General features: G+C 44.2%; 1 protein-coding gene across 1 annotated transcript in view; it reads left to right on the top strand.

Annotated features, from left to right (window-relative positions):
• LOC306941884 (pleckstrin homology domain-containing family G member 3-like) overlaps positions 1 to 23,478 on the top strand; it is a 52,194-nt gene that overhangs the window by 13,816 nt on the left and 14,900 nt on the right. The window contains exons 3-9 of the mRNA XM_079527524.1: positions 11,628 to 12,145; positions 16,125 to 16,225; positions 19,956 to 20,025; positions 20,128 to 20,174; positions 20,918 to 21,068; positions 21,928 to 22,059; positions 22,358 to 22,540. Coding sequence (XP_079383650.1) covers positions 11,628 to 12,145; positions 16,125 to 16,225; positions 19,956 to 20,025; positions 20,128 to 20,174; positions 20,918 to 21,068; positions 21,928 to 22,059; positions 22,358 to 22,540 — 1,202 coding nt within the window. The remainder of the gene's footprint in view (positions 1 to 11,627; positions 12,146 to 16,124; positions 16,226 to 19,955; positions 20,026 to 20,127; positions 20,175 to 20,917; positions 21,069 to 21,927; positions 22,060 to 22,357; positions 22,541 to 23,478) is intronic.

Genomic DNA, 23,478 nt, shown 5'->3' with positions numbered 1-23,478 from the left:
CGAAAATAGCCAATCTACAAGTGTTGTGAGCTTGTAGACTCTCTATTTTTGGTGAATATCTGCCCCAGAATAAGGTTGTAAGGGTTCAGGTGGTTTAACGTGGTATGTAAAGGTCCTCGCAAGGTCACAGGGAGGCGTTGATAAAACAAAATCCAGTCACAGAGGTGTCGGAAGCAGAAACTTTCAAAACTGCCTCATCCTCCACTGCCTGTAGGGTCGGTGGGGGGGGGGCATCAGTTGTTATTGTCATTATTGTTGTGTTTCCCGCTGCGTGATAATGGTCTGCAGGGACTCGAACCCTAATCCTCTGTCACCCTCTGTGCATGTGCCCCCTGCACTCCTGAGGGGCAGCCATTCACCGTTGTCAGGTGGGGAGGAGCCCTTCACAAGGGGATAAACTACAAACTACCCCCGGCCCACCTCTCTCTCGCCGTCTCTCTCTCTCTCTCTCTCTCTCTCTCTCTGCCCTCTCTCTCTCTTCCATCTCTCTCCCAATTCAATTCAAATTCAGTTGAATTTGGACCTCCCCCCACTTCTCTCTCCCTCTCTCCATCCTAAATCAACCTCCGTGGGTGTAGAGAGCCAGTGGGGGCGGGCGGGTGTGTCTCGAGGGAATCGGAAAAGCTTTATTGAGATGTGGTGCAAAACATGATTCCTTCTTTATCCCCAAGGAAAACCGTTTAACGCCGGGTCCCCTTGCCTCTGAGATGATGAGTGAGCTGATTAACGCCTGCTTTTATAAGCTGTGAGAAGCCCTCCCCACCGCCCGCCCACCATCCCCCATCCCCCTCTTGGTCTACTACGTAAATGGCAATACCACACAAGAAAGGCATGAGCTGTTAGAGCCAATTCTTGTTTGCATTAATGCATACTTTACAGTACGACGTGGCGGTGTGTTGCTAGTTTAGTTTAGATCGGCTATTGCTATTTCATCCATGCTTCACCGTCATACGACAGGCTTTAATGTGGAAGGAGAAAGTTGTGTTTATGACCGACTGGTGGTGGGGAATCTCCACAATATGGTGACTTCTGTGAGAGAGCACACAGTAAGGAGAACCAGATGCACGGACGTCAGGAATGTCCCAGTGACGTTATTTTTATTTTATTTTATTGTATTTTGTCTGTCGGGACCGTGTGGACTAGAGTGTTTTTATTGGAGACATAAATCCTGATGAAGAGACTAGTGTTTGTGTTGTAGACCCATCATTCCCAGACTAATCATGTCTTGTAGAAGTGTCTGAAGTGAACAGCAGTGGGTTATCAGGGAGGCTTTTGCGTGCCATGCACTGGCATGAGGCATCGCCTCTCTGTTTACCCAATTGTATTAATGTTGTGAGTCAACAAGGTGTAAGCGTCTTTTATGGTTTTTCCAGGCATATTCATCATTATTGTAACATGATCAAGCCAGTGTCTGCCTGGTGGGCAGTACGCAACACAGTGGTGTCGTCTTAGCTGTGACTCACTGTGAGCTGTAGCACAATATGACCTTTTGATTCCTGAGTCGGCGTGAATAGGTGAACATGTACCCTGAAGCCAGGGTTAAAGTGCAAGGCAGGTAAAGGCTTGTGTCGTTGCTGTAGGGTTAGTTCTCCCCCTCCTCCGAGTCCCTACAAGCTGCGGGTGTTTATCGTTGTGGTTCGTGTCCGCGCTGGAAAAGGAATTGTGACACTGACGCAAATGCACATGTTCAGAAGGGCAGTGGTGTGTGTGTGTGTGTTGTGTGTGTTGTGTGTGTGTGTATGTGTCAAGTCAAATTTATGCTCCAGCGTCACACGACTGTGTCGCACGGTAAAAACTACAAGCTCACAACGCGTCGCATCCATGACACGTTTTGAGGTTGTAAGTCTCCTATTTTCGTGCGATAAAGTGTGAATCGAGCTTCAGAGTGGCCTCTCCTATTTGGCACCGGTTGCCCGTTGTAGAATTGATTTTCAAATCCTTTTAAGCACTTAGAAAGCACTACACAGCCTGAGCCTGGCCCGGCTCTACATCTCACGGCATCCACTTGCCAATGTGAGATCTTTCCCAAAAACACTTTAGACTCAAAACTAAGGGTTTATAATGGGTTTTATATTGTTTCTTTTTTTACTTTTATTCGTCATTATTTCTATGTATTGTGATGTTTGCACCTTGTAACTATTTTTTGAAAAATGCTTTCTAATTAAAGTTTACTTGTACTTCTCTGACGAAACCACAAGCCACAACTGTAGCTACAGCATGACGTTCACTGTGGGTTGCAATTTGCAACACACATGTTGTTAACTTGTTGCTACGAATAACGTCTAACTGATCAGTTCATGCAAAGTAGATTCAGATCCTGATGCAAACTACTCCACATGAAGTAGCTGCTGGCATGGGACAGTTTTATTGCCACACTTTACATAAAAATGATGGCATAATAAAGTAGACTCAAACAAAATACCAAGTTGGATTTAGTGATAAGAAACAAACATGACGTAAGGTGTATTGGTAACAATAATTCACAAGTCACGTTCAAAAACGGTATAGGAATGGTTCAAAAGACTCACTGAGTATAATAAAAATCACACCTGTGTGAGTGGTGCAGTGACGTCACACACTAATCATAGCAACCATGCTCATTTTTTGGTGTCCCACGCACAGGTACACGGGTACATACACGGGTACACGGGTACAGACAAAGCTGGTTGTTGGAGTGGTTTGCACCACTCAAAAATGCTTATGCTATGATCAGACTGGCAGCCCAAATTACATTTTTGGCCAATCCAGAGCCGAATCAGGCTGCTTGTAAGTCTGATCAGTGTAAAACAACGTGGAAACGGATATTTGTAAATCAACTACATAAAACCAACCCGACTCCAATGTTCAATCTGGTGAGTAAATCAGATTTGGGCAGGATTTAGTCTGCCAGTCTGAACAAGTCCTGATATATAAATTACCTTAAGGCTTAAAGACTGCGATGATGAAACTCTTCCATCCTGTTAAGAAGCTTGATGGAACATGAGGTGAGAACTTCCAGTCAACCTCCTCTCTGAACTCATCAATGTTGTTCAACTCATCTCCAATCTTGCCAACCTTTGTGATTCAATGTTTAATAATGATGAGAAAGCACCAGTAGATGACCTGTCCTCAGAACTAGTATGAGACACACCCGTATGACTGACCTGTCCTCATAACTAGTACGAGACACACCTGTATGACTCCTCTACCTGCAGTTACTAGTTGGCACCCGATCTCACACTTGTGCTCATGCATCAGCAACAATACATTTCTAAACTATACACAGCATGAATGGGATACAATCTGGATTTGTTTGCCACAGTGATAACAATTATATGTTTGAAACTTGGAGTTGGACTTTTGTTTTTGGCCCAGTCAAAAGGTTAATGTCACAATAGTCTTTAACCTGACATCCCAATTTGTCAGAAAAAATTTCACAAATTACGCAAATTTCTAAACATTCCGAAATAGCGGGCAGATCTGACAACACATCGCATGTGAGCTTGTATGTTTGCTATTACATCACACAACAAAGTGTTTCAGCCCAAGTGGTTCACCCTATGCTTATTCAGAGCGCGTGGCTTGGGTGCAGCATTTCTAGTGTTACTGAGGGTCCTTTGATTTCCAAGCAAATGAGGGTCAAGGTCGAGGAACCAACGACGCCTACGACAACATCTACCATGCAAAGCTCCGGTGGTACAGACACATGGAGTAGGAGTGTACATTATTTCCTCTCACCACTAGGCGAGTGACAGCCTTTTAGAGCAGCCAACACTGGCGCTATATGCGACCTACGTTGTGTAGCCCAGTGCTTCTCAAAGTGGGGTCTGGGGGTCTGTGAACGAATGCATGCCAAACTGGTTGTCCATGATATTATAAAGTTTGACCATTGTAGCCTATTTGTTACAGTAGGAGTCCAGCATTATTGGACTAACTGCAGCTGGGATACAGCCAGGGAACAACTCTGTGGTAAAAAGTGCATTGCAGTGGTTGGAACACTTACGTCTTTTTGCATTCCAAAGAACACGACAGTGGAGGAGCATACCGGTAGTAACGTATTTGCTACTCTCCTGTCATTGCCTAAGACGTGCAAATATCGTCATTACATGGGTTATACATTTTTTCCATAACACAGGCAGGAGGTCTTTTGTATCCGTGACATAAAGGCCTGGCTAATAAGACAGTCTATGACAGACAAATCACTGTCATTTACAAGGAGCTGTTGCCTCCCAGAGAGAGACTAATAAGTAGGTGCTGCTGAGAGGTGTTCATTTCAGAGCCTCCGTTTCTATACCTCTGCCACTGCCTTATTAGGGAACACACTGCATATAACCATGAGGTCATCGTCAGACGAATATATCAGCCGGCTGAGTTGCCGGTTGTCGGAGAACTCGAGCCTGGAATGGAAACAATCGTAGACTTTACATCTGTTTCTAGACAAGTTACTCATCAAGCACCCCCAGACCCCCCCCCCCCCCCCCCCCCCCCCCCCGTACGGCACTCTGTGGGTGAACGTCTTACCTGCCGTCGGCTATGAAAACACAGCTTTATCCTTCTACCCTGAGACTGAAGCGTTCACACTAAATCACCCAGGCTATTCCTCACGCTGACATGTTTCCCCATTGGGGGAATATGCTTCCAGACTTTGGGCTCTAATAAATCAGATTGCAGTGTGACACTGTTTCGTTTGGACTGGTTCTACACTCCATTGATCGCACGGTTTAATGAGATGTATGCTGTGCAGTAGCCCGATTTGGAGTCTCCTCGGCCCGGGACCCAACTTTACAAAAAATCATTATGAATTATTAACCACAAAGCATTTGCAATTCTTTTCATTTCACAGAACGTTTCTAATAGATTATTTACATTTAAGAATTTCTCTCTCTCTCTCTCTCTCTCTCTCTCATCTATATCTATATATAATTTTTTTTATTGTGGAAATAATGATAAAATAAATGTAGGAAACAACATTACTTGCGACCCATAAAAGCGAGTCTGTGACCCAAAACTGGGTCCTGTCCCATTGTTTGGGAATGACTGCAGTAGCCTATAGCAACGCTCCATTAAAGCCAACCACTTGCCAGGGGCTTGTGGATTTGGGGAAGCAACAAAGAGAAGAAGCAGAGCTCCTGCTTGTAGCGTTAACATGCCTTTGTCTGTAATGTTAACCTGCGCTTAACAGGCGGCAAACTGGAATTTGAAGAATTGTAATGAGGGGTTAAGAGGGAATACTGTCTGGAATTTCTAACATTTTTTTTCTTTTTAAGCAACAACATTCATACAATATGAAGCTTATCCTATAAGCATCTAAGCTGTTACACAAAAAAAAGTTGACTTCTAAAGCTCTGTCATTGAGTTATTGAGGTTAATGTGATGTCTGACGTGTAGTCTCTAAATACTATACTATCTCTCTCACCTTGACTTTGTTAATGGTTATGTCTTTGAGTTAATGATTACATGCCAGGTTGAAACAAATAGGGGTTTTGTCTTGTGTTTGGCCTGAAATTGTGGTTTGTCGATATTTGAGTCCACAACTTGGCTATGGATGATATTTTAGTATTTCGGAACATGTACTTAGTATAGTAGCTCTCATGAACATTTCCTTTCCAAACTCTCATGCAGCGCAGCACAGCACACATGGTGATAGACCGGCTGGGAAGGAAGGACCAGGAGCTATTCATAAAAAATGCAAATATTCTTGCAAATCCACACTTCCAAAGGATTATGGAAAGTTTGGAAAATCACCCACTCCTAGGCGACATGCAAGAACATTTTGCAACTTTGTCCTCTCTGCCATTGCAACACGGCCTAGATGCATTGGATCACCATCTGTCCTCAAATCTACTGGTCCTGCCTACACATGTCCCATCTGTATGGAGATAAAACCATACCCCCTCTTATCAGTCGTGGAAAGTAACTAAGTACATTTACTGAGAATTTTGAGGTACATTCACTTTACTTGATCATAAAAAAAAAAAATCTCCATTACATGTCAGAGGCCAATTTCTTCTTTTATGTAATTATTATTAGGGATGCTCCAATCAGGCTTTTCTCATGATTGGCTGATGGCCGATACCGATCTTGTGCGTAAGGGGAAAATTTGAATATTTCCAAAATTATTATGTGAAAACCTAGTCTAATAAGGTATATTGACATAATGACATAGTTCATTGTTCATCGTTTCAATAATGTTGAAAATGAGTGCTATTCCCCTTTAAGCCCTATTTTATACTTCAGCTATTTGAAAGTAGCTAATCTGCAAGTTAACAGTATTTTCATGTTTTGGTATTGCTACTTTTACTTGAGTAAAAAGGAGTACTTCTATCTATCCTGTACATCGGCTGTCTGCTTTTCCGTCGGCGCTTAGCAACTGATCTGCGTGGCAATTGTGTGCATTGCCCAAATATCTACCATTAAAGTGTTAAAAGGTACCGATTATGCGGTTGACACACGGTTATCACCCTTTTGAAACCTGTGAGATGAAATGTTAGGGTATGTGTGTGTGTGTGTGTGTGTGTGTGTGTGTGAGAGACCCTGAAGCACGCTAAGAATGTGTGCACCTGTGAGGAGATGTTCTGTTTTGACTATGAGCAAGAGATCTGTACAAAACACATGTATTGGCTTGAAGTCGTTTGTTCTCTCTTTCCTAAGCTGGTAAAAAAGACAGCGGATCAGCTGTTCTTTATGCTTATTGGCAAAAACCCATGGCATCAGTAGAATGGGTGAGAGACTGCTTTTTTTTCTCTAATCGAACTTGGTCCAAATTCAAAATGTTGTTATTTTTTTTTTACCACTTTCAACCTGCCATCCCCATTAGGAGAAATAGGTGAACATGATTGAACATGAACACAAGATTTGCAGAATTTGCTAAAATACCAGATCTACAAGATCACAACATATCGCGCTGCGTGTAAATCGGCTATTTCCGCTTCGACACCACCGTATCACAAAGTATAATATGGGTCTTATTATTTGATGGTGGATAGAGTCAGGAAATGGGGGGGAAAGAGAGGGGGAAAGAGAGTAAAGGAATGACATGCAGCAAACAGTCTGACCAGCCAGGAATCGAACCAGAGACTGGCTGCTTGGAGCATTTACTTCCATGTGGGATGTGGCCTAACCGCTCAGCTAGTCGGGCGCCCTAATTATTACTAATTAATCCAATTTAAAACGTGTTGTCAGTAAATGGAATGTTGTTTGAGCGTGGCAGAATGTTATGCTTGTGTTTAAAGCCCATTGGGGGGTGGGGGTAATGAACAGGGTAGTGCCAGTGGTGGATCCCTCGGGGATGGATCAGGGATAACCGTTGGCAGATGCTGACATCGCTAAGTGGCACCGGGCAGAACATCTGTTTGTTGTCTGATTGGAATGTGTTCCACAACATCAATCCATCCAGAGTTTTAACTAAAACTAAGATGAGAGAACATATTACTCCAGTTTTAGCTTCACTGCATTGGCTTTCGGTTGTTTTTGGAATTGATTTTAAAATTCTTTCCCTTGTTTATAAAGCTCTCGATGGTCTCGCACCTTCCTACCTACACGTCGGGGCGGCGGTGGCTCAGGGGTAGAGTGGCTGAATGGCAACCGCAAGGTTGCCAGTTCGAACCCGGGCTCCCCCAGAGTTAGTGTCAAAGTGTGCTTGAGCAAGACACTGAACCCCTAATTGCTCCTGATGTGCTGGTTGGTGGTGCCTTGCATGTAAGGCGCCTTGGATAAAGGCGCTATATAAATGCACCATTTACACGTCTGCCTGCCTAGATATATCCCAAACCGCCCCCCTCAGGTCCTCCACTGCTGGCCTGATCGATGTGCCTAAAAATGGCAACTAAAAAACACGGTGAAGCAGCTTTCTGCTTCTACGGGCCGGCGGCGTGGAACAAACTCCCACTATACCTTCGACAGGCAGCCTCTGTAGACATTTTATACACACATCTTCTATGGCGGTCCCTGGCACAAAATCTTTTCAGATGGGGGTCTGTGGACAAATGCATATTAATTTGAGGGTCCTTGACATGAAAATGTTTGAGAACCACTGGTTTAAACCAACATTAGGAAGAAAGCCCAAATAAGCAAACAAACTGCCAAAACCGCAACTCGCTACTATCAATATTTACAAGTGACTTTACAGAAAAACAATGGAATGGCAACACTGATTCAGACTTGGAGCTGATCATGAGGTCCACCCTCTTTGTCCTGATGAAGTGCAGCAGGATGGAAACACTTGGCCCTGCAGCGCAGTGGGCCAGCTAGCCCTCCGCTTATCAGCCACCCACATGTTTACAAGGTCATTTGCATTCCTCCACAATGCCTGTTTCAACAAAGTCACTCAGTGGACTGGTACAGCGCTGCACTCACAGCCTCACACTAGTGGTGTGTATGTGTGTGTGGTGCACTCGGACTATCGGGGTGACATTCTCACCTGAGCAAGTGACACTGTAGTGGGAGGAAACTCCCACTACAACACATTATGAGTATAGGGGACGACATCACCACGTTGGGATGTGGGTTAATGGGCCATGTAGACTCAACATTGAAAACAAGTCAATGTTGGCATTAAAAACATTGAAAACCAGGTTGACATGCTGACAGAAGCGGGCTTGGGCAAAATACGCATTTTGGTGCATGTGGTATGAGGCTGGGTGTCCGTCTGTATAGAACTGGGACTCAAAACTGCAATCTGGGACTTATTTTAATTGATAAAACATCTTAATTAACCATCTGTATAGTTTGCTAATACAACTATAGTACATGTGCAGCGGTTGGAGGTGGACTAACTCCTCTGTTCCATTGAGACATTTTGCCCTTGGTGTTGACTGTTGACACCTACTGGCTGACAAGTAGTACTGCCAGAAGCTCAAGCACAATATACTGTATCTATATCCTCATGGCCAAGCAGGGAAGCACAATATATCCGCATGGCTAAGCAGGGAAGCACAATATATCCCCATGGACAAGCAGGGAAGCACAATATATCCCCATGGACAAGCAAGGAAGCACAATATATCCCCATGGACAAGCAAGGAAGCACAATATATCCCCATGGACAAGCAGGGAAGCAAAATATATCCGCATGGCTAAGCAGGGAAGCACAATATATCCCCTGGCCAAGCAGGGATTTTGTCCTGGCAGAGCGACAGAATCACTAGAGATAGAATGGGAGATCTGGTTCATATGCCAGGTAGGACATGAAACATTGTAGGGATTGTGGCTTTAAGTGGCAGAGCTGCTGGTGTGGCTTTACTGTAAGTGTTTACTGTTACAGTAAGTCATGCGTACATCTGGATAAGGCATGGTTTCCAACAGTGTTCGTGCTTTAGCACAGGGCAGTTTGTTTGTTATGTCTGGTCTTGTCTTGAGCTGGGACCACGCTGGGACTACTATCAGCTGGTAGGTCAAGATTCAAGAAGAATGTTGTGCACAGTGAAATGTTGGTCTGACATGCTCTGCCAGACTGTGCTAACAGTAATAAAAACAATAAATAAGATGTAAAAAAACAGGTGTAATTAGTTGAAACATAGCAATACTAAGTAATAAAATCTAAAGTTTATTCAGTATGGCAGTGTGTACAGTAGACAATTCAGAATAATCTTATAGGTGCTCTGTAGGCCAGACAAACTGTCTGTCTAAAACAGAGTTGTGAACCGGTGCGCTCAGACTGAAACTTGGCTAACGTGAATCTGGTTACAGCTTGCTGAGTCGCCCATGTGCTATACCCACAGCATCTTTTTCGAGTGGAGCTGGAGGAGGAGTGGGAGAAATAGCGCGAAGGAGCTTCGAAATGGCTGACTCAGAACAACTCAAAACCAAAAGTAAAGACAAGACGGGAGTAGTAGTGAGGGAAAACAGCGTCCTCGTTCTAACTCCCGGCAGTGGTGTAGTGAGTGAGTGCGTACAGCCGCTTCCCACTACACTCCCTTCCTGCTGGCCCCAGGCCAAACCCACGGTTTGTCATGGAGCTTTAACCCTGCGTTTCTCAAGTGGTCACTCGGCCTGCCAGCTCATCCGCTGCCCTCCGAGAGGCTTGGCATGGGAACGCTGTTGATGCCGATCGCACTGGATTGTTGTGCACTGTGGGCCAAGCGGTACAGAATGCAGTGAGCTCAGTACTGACTCATGGAAAGTTTAAAGATGCCGGGAGGGAAGTGTGTGCGTGTGGCCATAAATAGAGAGGAAGTTTGATTCTGTTTATTTCTCTATTAGAAATGTGCAAAGACATTTTCTTTCCCCTCGTCCTGGAAAGTTTGGTTCATTATTTACATTAGATGATATACGATATGTTATGTTGTCCGATGAGGATCATATGCTTCCTAAGGCGCTGTGTCCTTGCTTATCTCTGCAGCAACAGGCCTGTGTTGTTGCTGTTGCTTGCCTGCCAGTGACGTACATAACTACCGCCTTAATCATTAAGTCTACAATTTGTCATCACTGCTACACTGTGCTGTAAGAGAACCTGTTCCAAACATGCCCATGATGACATAGTCTGTCTGCAGGCCACAGCCTGATTCATACCTCATCGTACGACCGCGGCTCGCATCAGAAATAGCAGATCTAAGCTGAAAATATCAGACCTAGAGGCTCACAACGCGTTGCGGCACGCTGTGAGTTTGAAGGTCTGCTATTCCCGACGTCTCACACGGCATCGTGTAACGGAGCATAAATTAGGCTTATCAACCCGTTTTCTCCACTTGGTAATAATCGCAGACTTGACTTAAGCAAAAAATAATTAAAATAAATAGACATTTATTAGTCTCAAGTCGAATTGCACGACAAAAAAATCCTTTTCTTTAGACTTTGCAAAATGGTTTTGACCCGTAGACCTTTCAAATATTTAAGGAAATCGAGCGCTATGCACAGTGGCCACCGACCGCTCCGATGTCATACCGCAATGACTTCATATATTTGGGGAACGTTTATGCGGGAAACATTCCCATCTGGCCAGGAAGGATGTGAAACTGTATATGGATTCCATTTCTCTTGATTTCAGACGTTGGCCAATAAAAAGACATATAAACAAAGGCCCTGGTCCCCCTGCCCTCTTTTTTTTTCTCATCAGCTCCCCTCCCTCTGTTTTTCTAAGGTTAAGCCTTCACCAGTCAGTGGAGCGAGAGGAAATGGCTGGGTTTTCCACAGAATGTGCAGCGTCGTAATTAGGCAATGTCAGTAATGATTTGAACAAGGCCTTTTACAGTAAACTACTGGCTGCACTCTACAGCTGGGAGTCAGTGTAGTAACTCAACTGAATTACTATGTTTGAATGAATTATATTGATCTGAAGTCGTCCGCGGACAATGTCTCCGTTGTTTCCAATTTAGACATTTTTAAGCCTATTCTCCCAGTGAGTATCGAATTCATTCCGAGTCTGACTCGCCACTTACCTCCGCCAGTGATTCTCAAAGTGGGGCCCGGGGACGCTATGGGATCCTTAAAGGGTCTCACGGGATCCCCTGGCTCAACTATTGTTAGTCAGGAGCCAAATTGACCCTTACACATCTGTAACTCTGAGCGCGTACAAATAGACGCTCCCTGAGTTATGAGGGGCAGTGGCGTAATGCATCCCAAACTGGAAGTCCTTAAAATTAAAAGGTTTGAGAAACACTGACCTCCCCATTTCTTTTTTTTTCTCTCCTATTCTTCTCTCCCTCCTCCAGAATCTCCTCTGCTGTGCTCTCCCCTCTCCACCAGTGAACATGACCAGGCAGGTGTGGACCTGCTGGGACCCGACTGTTATGGCCGGCTGTGCGCGGAGCCCCCCGGTGGAAGCGGCGGGGGCGAAGGCGAGCGTCCGGTGAGCCTCGTGTCCACGCTGTCCTCCGACTCGTCCAGGGACGGACACAGCCTCTTTGGCAGCACGGCGGCTTTCCCCTCCTCGTCCACCCCGCCCATACCCAGCGAGGACGACATAGACCTGGAGCTGAGCCCGGCCGAAGGCCACGGAGAGCAGGCAGGGGATGGGATCCCCGCCGTTGGGGGTTCGAGGGGCACCCAGTGGCAAGATCAGCTGGAGTCCAGGGTGATACGCTTGCAGTGGAACAACAACGGCGCTGGGTCGCCTGTCGTGGCAGACACCATGGCGCCCAACCCGAAGCTGACGTACTCGGACCGGGTCGTCATGGAGATCATAGAGACGGAGCGCATGTACGTGCGGGACCTTCGCAGCATCGTGGAGGTGAGTTGGATTGTGATGTTTTATGACAGCTGAAGCTTAGCATGAAGTTTCCATTCCAACAAATGCATTTCAGGGCCTTCACCTTTAGCCAAGTATTCACTCTGAGCCAGCCGCCTGATGCTGCAGAAAGTGCAACTTTACAGGATTTCCAAGTGTGTTTCACTTGGATTGGTATGAAACTATGACTTCATGTCTGCGCTGAAAGACTTTTTTTGTTAGGTGATTTACTGGATTTCCTCAGCTAGGAGACGAAAAAGGAACGGGTCTTAACGGTTGTTGAGATTCAAATAGTCTACTGTGTTCCTAGAGAGTGTTTTGTGGCCATAAATGGGCCCTGCACCCGTAAAATACCCATTTGATTGTTTTTCCAGAATCCGGTTTGATTTCCTGTGTTCTACATCAGAAACGTGTGTCCAATATTTGACAGTTTGTTATGTATGTTTGTTTCAGATCACGTCTTTATGGTCTGACTGTGGTCTTGTGTATAAATCATTCTGTATATTTACTTTACAGTTAAAGCTACATCTTAGAGAGCCTGGAATCTTGGCCTCTCTGCTAAAGTCTGGAGTTCAAACGTAGTCAGAACCGAGACACAGAGCAGGTCTTTGAACGCGGCAATCTTGGGCTCTGTGATCTTTGCTTAAAGATAGCAAAAACCTCTGTGTGCATCTCTGAGCCGTGAGCTACAGGCAGTGCGCGACATGGGCAGGGGGATGGATTCCCCAGCGCGGCAGTTCACTGATCTATCATCGCATCTCCCAGCTTTTTGTAGTCTCTAAAGTACTTCCAGAGGGATGCGATCTCTCCGCTTTCCTCCGTATCTGGACATTCATCTTCCATGTCCTTTTCTTCACAGAGAAACAGGAGCACTCCACTTTCCTACAGCCTCTATTGATGTTAATGTCTTAAACACGTGAGGCAGCTTCGTGGCAGACTGGCGTGGTATGCTAGCCAGCACCTGTCCTCACCTTGTCTCTGTGATTGACTGCGCTGGCGCCCGGGAGGTCGGCATGGGGGGGCAGTGCCCTCGCTGTAGTCTGAGTAACTAACGACGTGCTCCTGACACGGACACTCCCAGGACTTCCTCGGGACTTCAAAACATGCCAGTAACAGGAGCAGGACTCTATAGGTCCCAAACCAGCCTGATCCTTCTGGGTCTCTCACCGGGCCAACACAAACACGTCCATCTTGACGCCAACTGGAGAAATGGCACATAGCAACTGTTTTTTCCATACACCACAGTGTGGGAATATGGCCTAGTCCAGTAGCCCCTATAAAATATGTCCAACTAGTAATTGACTCAAATGGATTCCATATGTTTCATTAATTCAGACTAGGATTTAAATTGGTCAAAGATGCGTGAAACTGGACTCTTTTTGGTGTTGTCCTCCAGCAAATGGATTTGCCGTGCTGCAGTGAACTGAACTGCAAAGGTTAAGATGGCATCAAAACCAATTTAACAACCTAAATACCTATTTATCAGCTATTCCCCCCCCCCCCCCCCCCCCCCCAAATGTAAGAACCCAAATCTTGTATGGGGGGTCTCTTGCACAAGATATTTTCAGGTGGGAGGTCTGGGGGTTCTTGACTTGATCAGACAGTTTGAAAACCACTGCTTTTTGGATGCACTGTGTCACGCCTGGCGTTTGTCTTGTCTCCTTGTCTATTGATCACGGGCCAGTGAGCCAAGAACAGCTGTGTGACTCAGCTGGTCCCTCGAGGCTACATCCACCTCAACACCTGGCCTGGACACACCCAGAGTGTCCATACCCCACATTCTAGGAATAGGAATGTAGGGAGGCGCTCTGTGCGTCCAGAGATGAGCCCCCGTAGCGTAACATTCCTTGGATGATTTGGAACACAACTGTTTTTTATGTGGCCACTTCTTGTGGCAGTGATGGAAAAAGTACTCGCATTTTGTTTAAGTAAAAGTATACTGCAATGTAGACATACTCTGTCCTGTAATCGAAACAGTACAAAAGTATTGTCATCAAAATATACTTAAGTACCAAAAGTACCAGTAGGACACCCTGAGGGCGAGAAGCGACCTCGCTCCTAAACAACAGAACTTTTTAATATGGCACAGTTGAGAAGCAGGAGTTAAACTATTAATCTGGTGTCAGTGAGGTCAGATGTAGAGTTGCTGGTCGGCTCCATATATGCAGATCTAGTATGTCAAACCATGTATGGCTATCCAGGGTTTGATGAGGTCAGTGTCGTGATCTTCATATATGGAGATCCTGGTGATTATAGTCAGCTCCATATATGGAGATCCATGTGTTGTACCAACTTGGTTCATTTGCAAGTGTGACTCGCGTTGCGGCAACCACACTGGTTATCACGAGACTGTCACAATTTGGCCATATATTGACATTCCCATATATGGGCTTAATATCGATAACATCAGGGATGTCCATACATGGGCATAACGGGGATTGTATTAGGCCATCGGCTGGGAATGCCCATATATGGACCTATTTTCTCATATGGATATGTTATATTTCCGGCCCGAAAATATTCACGTTTTCGGGCCAGGTAGGGCATAAAATGTGTGCTAATTAGCCAGACGGGGCCTCGGCCACCCCATTAGCCCAGGCCGGGCCTTAATTTTCGGCCCTGTTGAGAATGCTATTCGAGCCTGGTAGGCTCGCGACGGTGTCCTCCGTGAAGTGGTGGCGCCGCTTCTGCTCTCTGCTCAGGCGGCGCCGGCTCGTGATGGCGTCCCCCGTGAGACTCTGGCGGTGGCGCCGAGTCCATTTGTTCCATGGCCTAACTCACTGATTTATCGGATACCACCACACAATGGAACGTTTCCACTGCACTGGCTGTCATTCATGAAAGCAGCAGCCAGTGAGTGTGTATCAGGGCTTCAATGGCGGTGCGTGCGTGTACGGTATTAACCCTATAGAGGACTGTGACTACAGGAGCCTATGAGACGCCCTGCTGAATGCCAGTCAGCATTGCTGTCACTACAGTGGAATGCTTTTTGTTCAGTGTATGGTGTGTGTGTGTGTGTGTGTGTATGAATGTGTGTGTGTGTGTGTGTGTGAGTGAGGGAGAGAGCGTCAGTATCGCTGTCTGTTTGCCTTATGTATACCACATCACTGGGAGTCTGGGTGTGTGTACACAGTTGTTTACTGGTGCTGAATGTTTAGTCTCTGCCTGTGTGTTCGTCCCCTGTCATTTTGCTCCTCTGAGTATCTGGTTAAACGTATTTGTATGGCACATGAGTGTGTAATTGGATAAAGGGGCTGGGTGGGCGGGTGGGTGGGGCGGGGAGGGTCTTCTCAATAGTGGCATGTATGTGGCCAGATTGGCCACAGTGTGCCTGTGTTGTATTTGTTCTTCCCTTCTTCAGAATAGCCCTCTGGTCCATAGGGAGTTGGGGTTTTGGAAGCGGGGCAGACTGCGGTTAATGTTTTTAGTCTGCGTTCAACAGAGGCACTGCCAGACTCCCAGTCAATGGAAAAATCCTTAAAAGGATCACTTTAGTTTGAAGATCACATCCCCGATAGATTAGCGATTGCTTTTAACGAAGAATTCACAGAATTCCGGACAAGGAAACAAAACAAAGCTAAGGACCTTTTCATGAGCTGCACATCTCTCAGCATGAACTGCAGTCTCTCCACTGCCATGGCTGGCTGTACAAACACAATGTCATGTGATAGGTATGTGATATTTTGAACAGATCTCACACCAAAGCGAACAGGGGAGAGAGCCATAGTTGTGGCTTCCACAATACATGCACTCCCTCTGCTGGCAAGAATTTGGAATTGCAAATATAAACACAAGAGCCGGTGCATCATGTTTCAAAAGTATTTGTTACATTACATCTCATAAATTCATAATATTATGATTATTGTAACAAATACTTTGGTTTTGGTTCCTCAACATTGTAGCAGAAATAACAACTGGCAGCATCGGAATTCAGGAACATTTTGATGTTTATCTAAATCCATACTTTGTGTTTTCCCATCAGGACTACTTGGCTCACATCATTGATGTGGGGGATCTTCCCATACAGCCAGAGCAGGTGTGTGCCTTATTTGGAAACATAGAAGACATCTATGAATTTAACAGGTACGTGCACATGAACATACACAAAAATATTGCATAATGTTTTACATAGTACAGTAGCTCCTGTTGCAGTTAGAAGAACTCCTACTAACAGCAACTATAATTAACCACTTAAACCCTATTTTAAACGTAATCTTATGATAGTGTCACGCAAAAACATTGCCTATCTACAAGCTCACAATGTGTTACGATTTTGAGCTTGTACGTCTGCCATTGTTTTTGTAAATCTTTAATCGTGAAAGTGGTTAAGTAAAGTGGTGTGCATTTCTATAGTGCCTTTATCCAAAGCGCTTTGCAATGTGCGTTACATTCACACACCTCCCTTACACACCGACGGCGAAGCCGGCAACCTTGCAAGGCACCATCCTTGGGGTTCAGTGAATTGCTCAAGGACACTTTGACATGAACGAAGCCAGGACGCTGGGGATCAAGGCGAAAACCTTCCGTTTGCAAGATGGTGTTTCTACCACCTGATACTAAGTTCACACTAGTGGCGACAAAAGCTACAAAACCATGCGTTTTGTAGCTGGCCGGCTACATTGCACAATTGAGGTGTTGTGGTGTTCAGTTCGAGCCACATTGTACGAAAAAGATAGCATTAAATTGCCCTGGCAACTGATTTTAATGGAAAGAATGAGCTCTTTTTCCCTTTACAGAACAGAGCAGGGAATTGTGTGGAGAGAAGAGGGGAGTGGAAATGATGAAACAAAAACATAATGATTGATTGACGCTACACTGTGTCATTGGAGCGCCGCAACACAGTTGAAGGCAGCTCAGCGACACCTGTCATGTAGTGACAGGTGTTGTGCGTCAGCGCTGACAAAAAGATTGAAGCTTGCTCAACTTCACCTGTGTGTGTGTGTGTGTGTGTGTGTGTGTGTGTGTGTGTGTGTGTGTCTGTTTGAATGATTGACTCATGAGTACTTTATTAGTCGGAAATGTAAACGGCACGATTCAGACATTTAGGTTAAAAGGGTAACACAAAAAAGTCCCGGGGACTTTTCTTTTGTAAGTTCACGTCACTGGCTTCCATTGAAAATGACTTCACCACCACGAGTGTCAACACAGCATGAGGCAATACCAACTGTTTCAGATGAATGATATTGCTGTAGTGTATAATATGTTTTATATACTGTATGTACTATAGCTGCTACAGTCAAACCAGGTATTGCATGGTCATTGAGTAGATATGACTTTTGTCAATATGACCTTTTTAATTAACATGACCTTGTAGTGTAGGTAGGCTCTGTTTTGCCTGACAATCAGACCGACCGACATGGCCTTCCAAAGCCCTGCTGCTAAAATTAAACACAAATAATTACACCCTTCAAAGCAGCCGAGTAGCAATAAAACTAATAGAATAACTAATATTAACTACCATAACACACTGGGATCACTAAACAAATTAATTGCATATTATTAGTCACATTATTATAATGGCTCAGTTCAGATCCTGAAATCTGGCATCTGCAGTATAGCTCTGTCTCTCATGACGGTGTTCACAGTATTTAGTTGTATATTTCTGTGGGTGTACATTATTCTAACTGGGGCATATTATGAAGAATGGCCAATGTCAAGCCATAACAGTAAGCATTTGCAAATAAACCGTATATATAATATATGTTCGATAACATTTTCAATTGGGTCTTTAATGTGATGTATGAGATTTGTGAGATAAAAAGAAATATTAGTACAGAGCAGCAAGCTTTGCCTTTAGTTGTCCTGTGTTATGTCTGCGAGTGCTAATTACTGACCAAGCACCTTGCCAAAGCGCACATAACATTCCTCTCTCTTCACGGTAAGAAGCCTCCCTCACAGTGCCAAGGCCAGTCCTAAATTCCAAGTATGAAAGATATGACTGTTGTTGCCTTAATGAGATGATAACTCACTAAGTGGGATATATGGATTTTGAAACACATCCGTGCCATTTAATCCTTATCGGAGAGTTCCAAGTTTGTGGTCTTGGCTCTGCAGCAGAATGGCATTATATTATAGTCGTATTGTCTTTTTGTGAATACACTCGAACACAACAACAACAAGACACACACCACAAAACTGTGAAACACACCCACGAAACACAGCGAAACACGCAAGCACAGCCAAACAGCAAATAGGGAGTCTGTTTAATTGCATTGTGTGGGTGCCTTTTGGTTTTTGCAGTCTGGGACGGTGTGCCAGTTCTTCACATGTCTGCCAAACAGCAACTTAGTCATGGCAATTTTGCAGGAAGTTACCCTGGGGGAGCCAAATTACTGGCGTGCAGGAGACATTTGTTCTCCGACAGTGAAGGGGGAAAAGCACAACACTGATTCGTACTCCACAGGTGATCAGAGAACCGATGCAGTCTAGCAGAACTGATGCAAAGCTCTAAATGGCATATTAGCAAATTGAAATGGCATTTATCCTTCTGGGGTTTATTTGGGAAGGATAAGTTAAAAGGCAGACCGTTTGAAATGTAGTTAATAGACGGAATGTCCTTCAATCTGTTTGCATTACTTGTAAACATCTTTTGACCTGGTCACCCCATTCTTTCTCATTCCTCTGGGAGTATGACACCGACATGAAAAGAGAACGTACAACATTTGTCAAATAATGTCAAACCCCCTTTTCTGTTCCCACAGACTGAAATAACATTTTGGTTCAACCTGGACATTTTATCTCTGCCGTTATCATTTGTAAAGCTCACCCAGGCCACATGCCCTACCCACCATCCACAATTACTCACGAAGCAATCATACTCCCTAAGAAAAGATGAATTTTCAATCCGAAATTAATCTCATTTTCATTGCATCATGGGCATGTTGAAACGTTTGTCCTGTTAGTCAGTCAAGCCACGCAAACACAGTATTGATGTTGGCAATGGAATGTACCATGATATATGTTTTGTCTCTTACTGTTGGATCAGTAATGGTTACATTTTATATGCAGCCTTTGTTCCACAGTACAGTATGTTATGTTTGATTAACCAGATTGAAAGTGCTTAACTCTGTCCATGGATTTTTACGGATATTTAACCAATGAAAAGTATTACGTAAATAAAAAGAAGTAAATGAGAACAAGAGCGTTTCCTGAAAAGCTATTGTTATGGCCATAAAAGTGTTCCGCCCGACAGCGATGATGCACTTTATTATAGTTAACTGCCTCCCTGCCCTGAGGCTCCAGGAAGTCTACCCTAAACAAACAACAGCCATTGTTCATTCAGTGATGCATATTACTGTGAGGATGAGCAACACATAGATGTTCTAATGTCCAACAATGCTCATGCCGGGTGGCTGCCCTCAATACGACTAATCTTTAAAACTGCAATCCGGAATTTATTTTAGTGAATAAAACTTTATTTGAACCAATCTGTATAGCAGAGATGTTTCACTTAATACAATATGACTAGTACATCTGCAATTAGACCCTGACAAGAAGCTAGTACTGCCTACAAGTGCAATAACTCCCCATGCCAATCCTGGGTATGATGACATTCCTTGACATTCTCATGCCTCCTTTGAATTCAATCTCCCCTGAGTTGTATTTTCTAGAATGTGTCACTTGGGAACATGGCCATGTCTAAATGGTTATGTCGCCCTCTAGTGGTAAACTTCCTTATGGGTCAAATGTGGGAGGGAAAAAGCCAAATGACACTGAATGTACTCCTCTGTACTTTAAGTGGACTGACTGTTCAGCCCTCGTTCTCTATCGATCCTTCATGTTTGTTTACTTCTCACCCTCCCTGGTGTCTCAGTGAGCTGCTGCAGTCGCTGGACATGTGTGAGAACGACCCTGTGGCCGTGGCGCGCTGCTTCGTGGACAAGGTGAATGTTCTCCCTCACACTGATTCACAGCGCCGTCTGCTCTGCCAGGAAGTACACTATTGAACTATTGATCCGTCTTGTCTTGCCTTTTGTCTCTCCCAGAGTCATTACTTTGAGATCTACACCCAGTACTGCACCAACTATCCCAAGTGAGTAGTCGCAGGAAAACGCCAACCGTTATCTCGTTTTTGTATTTTTTTTTTTCCTTATTCGTTTTTCTTCATCACTCATGACGACGCACTGCAGGGGTGGGGAACCTTTTCAGGCACATCACCACTTAGCCAATTTACAAGGTTGGTGTGATGTGATCACCCAGTGCCTGAAAAAACCCTTGCTTTGACGTCTTATTACCAGGCTGCTAATTAGAATAATGTAAGTTAATATAAGACAAACATAAAATAAGTCAAGTTTATAATGAAACCTAACAAAGATCTACCAGCTCAAAACACATCTCAATGTGTTACTTGTTTTAGTTTTTTATATATGAAGACTGGATGGACATTGGAAATTAGCATTCTTGCTCAATCCTGTATTTTTACATTATCTCATGTATGTATTGTTCATTAATATGGACTGTCCCATCCAAATAAACAAATAAAAGTAACAAAGTCAAGTGACACATTGTGAGCAATTCTTTATCTTGTTAGTTTTACTTTACTAACAAAGAAAACAAACCAACAACCATTGGAACACAGGTTCTGTTTCTTTTTTTTCTCCATTTCTTGAAAAGTAATTGTTATTAATATTATGGGCATGCAAGGTTTCTGGCCCACAGCAAGGATATTATGTGTGTTATAGTATGTGTGAATAGTCTTGCAAGTGAAAATGGATTTTGTTCTATGCGAGACAAAGTCTCTGACTTGTATCTGTGGCTCCTGTGTTCTTCCTGCAGCTCTGTGGCGGCCCTGACCGACTGCATGAGAAGCAAACCGCTGGCCAAGTTCTTCAGGGACAGGCAGGCCTCTCTGAAGCGCTCCCTCCCTCTGGGCTCCTACCTGCTCAAACCGGTCCAGAGGATCCTTAAATACCACCTGCTGCTTCAGGTACGCCTCCAGTACAGTGCTTCTCAAAGTGGGGTCTGGGGACCCGCCAGACGATCCTTGAGGGCCTTCCAGAGGGTCCCCTGCAAAATGAGTAAATGTAGAATGAGAAGTAGAGGTAGCGCATCAACAGTGCAGTGCTAGACCCAAAATCCAGTGTACATACTGACTCAAAAACAGGAATTGAATTTACTTTGTTTTTGTTTAGTTTTTTTCTCTTTATGTCTGGTGTTTGTTGATGTTGTATTTGTATGTTAAAAACGGGAAAATCGTGAAGTACCAATCATAAAAAAATACAAAAAAGGAATTGAAAATAATCTAAGCCTTCGTCAGAGCATGCTTTGATGAAGTCTCTTAGCCGAAATGCGTAAGCGTTCAATTATTGGTGTGTGCCAATACAAAAGTGGAAATGTGAGTACTTTGTTCTCCATCGATTTGAAATTCTGGACATTTCATAAGGAGACAATAAGCAAACATTCAGCGTAAAGGGGCAAACATTCGGTGACAATAGCAACACGATGCGTTGTGCACTTGTAAATTGTGTGTAGAGTGAAAAAAGGAGGGGAACAACTGTAGTTCCCTGGCAGATCTCGGTCAACAAAGTATATAGGGTTTACTTCGTCATAGACAAATGGCGAAAATAGCAGATCTACAAACTCACAACAGGTCACATCATGACCCATCGTCAGCTTGTGTATCTACTATTAATGTCAGGAGCTTAATAGGTATCCTGTGCTCACTGCAAGTGGTAGTTCTCCTGGTTCATTACACAAGAGTGGATCTGTTCTCGTCCACCAATAAGCCCTCTTGTGTGCCAAAACTATGCGTGCCCCATTGAGCCCAAGTGTCTGTTGTCCTGCAGGAAATCACCAGGCACTTTGACCCCGAAGAGGAGGGCTATGAAGTGCTTCAGGAGGCCATCGACACCATGACGGGGGTGGCCTGGTACATCAACGATATGAAGAGGAAACACGAGCATGCTGTCAGAGTACAGGTCAGTTAGTGTAACACACACACACACACACACACACACACACACACACACACACACACACACACACACACACACACACACACACACACACACACGTATACTGAAGATTTATTCACAGATTCTACACACACACACACATGGTCTCTACGTGGGGACCAGGTGCTGTACAGCCTTGACAGATTCATAAAGATAATCACAGACAATCTGTGCAAGTATCACATAGTATAATACTAATACTAGTTTGTCATATTTTTTAACATAAAACCTCTCTCTCTCTCTCTCTCTCTCTCTCTCTCAGGAGATCCAGTCTCTTCTGATCAACTGGAAAGGTCCTGATCTGACCACCTGTGGAGAGCTGGTGCTGGAGGGAACGTTTCATGTCCAGCGGGCCAAGAACACGCGGACACTCTTCCTGTTCGACAAGATGCTGCTCATTACCAAGAAGAGAGGCGAACACTACGTGTACAAGACCCACATCTCGGTACGGCCTGGACCACAGCCGCCACCGTCCTCCTCGACACGGGCTCTATATTTTTGTAAAGTGAACATTTTTAACACAAATCTTTGCTTCTGGAGAAGAATATACATATTTTCAAATATGCAGTCATTGAAAAATATATTGGATAAAGGCTATGTTCACACTGGTATCTCAAATCTTAGTTTTGGCATCATGTAGATTGGTGTCTGGCTTTCCTTTTCTTTCTTTCTATTCTTTTTGACTGAACAGCAAAACAAATAAATAACAGTGTGGACAGTCAGTCCTAAAGATCCGATTAACAAAGCCTAAATATTGGCCGGAGGAGGATAATGTTCCAAACAGTTAAAATAAACAAAGAAAGATGTGTAACAAATGATTTAAAACTAAGAAAAATCAACCTGCAGCACTGGATTACTTGGTTTTAATGTCAAACAGTCATAATTGGTTTAAGAAACGTTGGTGGACAGATTTATGCGCTGGCTGTTGCATTAAAACCACTTAAACCCTCTATCCCTAGAGAAACTGACTTGAGTTCAAACTGTACTTGGTCTGCCTTAGTTTCTTTTTCTACACCAAATCTCTTCGCCACAAATATCCGAGCTTGTACAGTTGGAGGCCATCGATATTGTCCTTTTCTTGTGTGATCTGCGCAAAAGGACAGTTAACCCATTTTGGGCAGGAACCCCTTTTGGTGTTTTAAACATGTTATAATTTAGCTATTGAAAAATAGCAGATCTACAAGCTCATAGCGCGCCACCGAGTGGCGCGCTACGAGCTTGTAGGTCTGCTATTTTTGAAAAATCGTGAAAATATTTATTTCAGAAAACTGGAGGATTTAGAAGGATTTTTTAAAATGTTGAGGTCAGGCCTAAATGGGTCAAATGATAAGGGACAATATCGGTGGCACCCAACTGTACATCTGCTATTTCTGGCGAATGTTC

This window comes from Electrona antarctica (assembly GCF_951216825.1).
Source record: "Electrona antarctica genome assembly, chromosome: 18".
In the NCBI taxonomy this organism is placed as follows: Eukaryota; Metazoa; Chordata; class Actinopteri; order Myctophiformes; family Myctophidae; genus Electrona; species Electrona antarctica.
The sequence above is the reverse complement of the archived record's forward strand: the minus strand, read 5'-3'. Positions and strand labels throughout refer to the sequence as shown.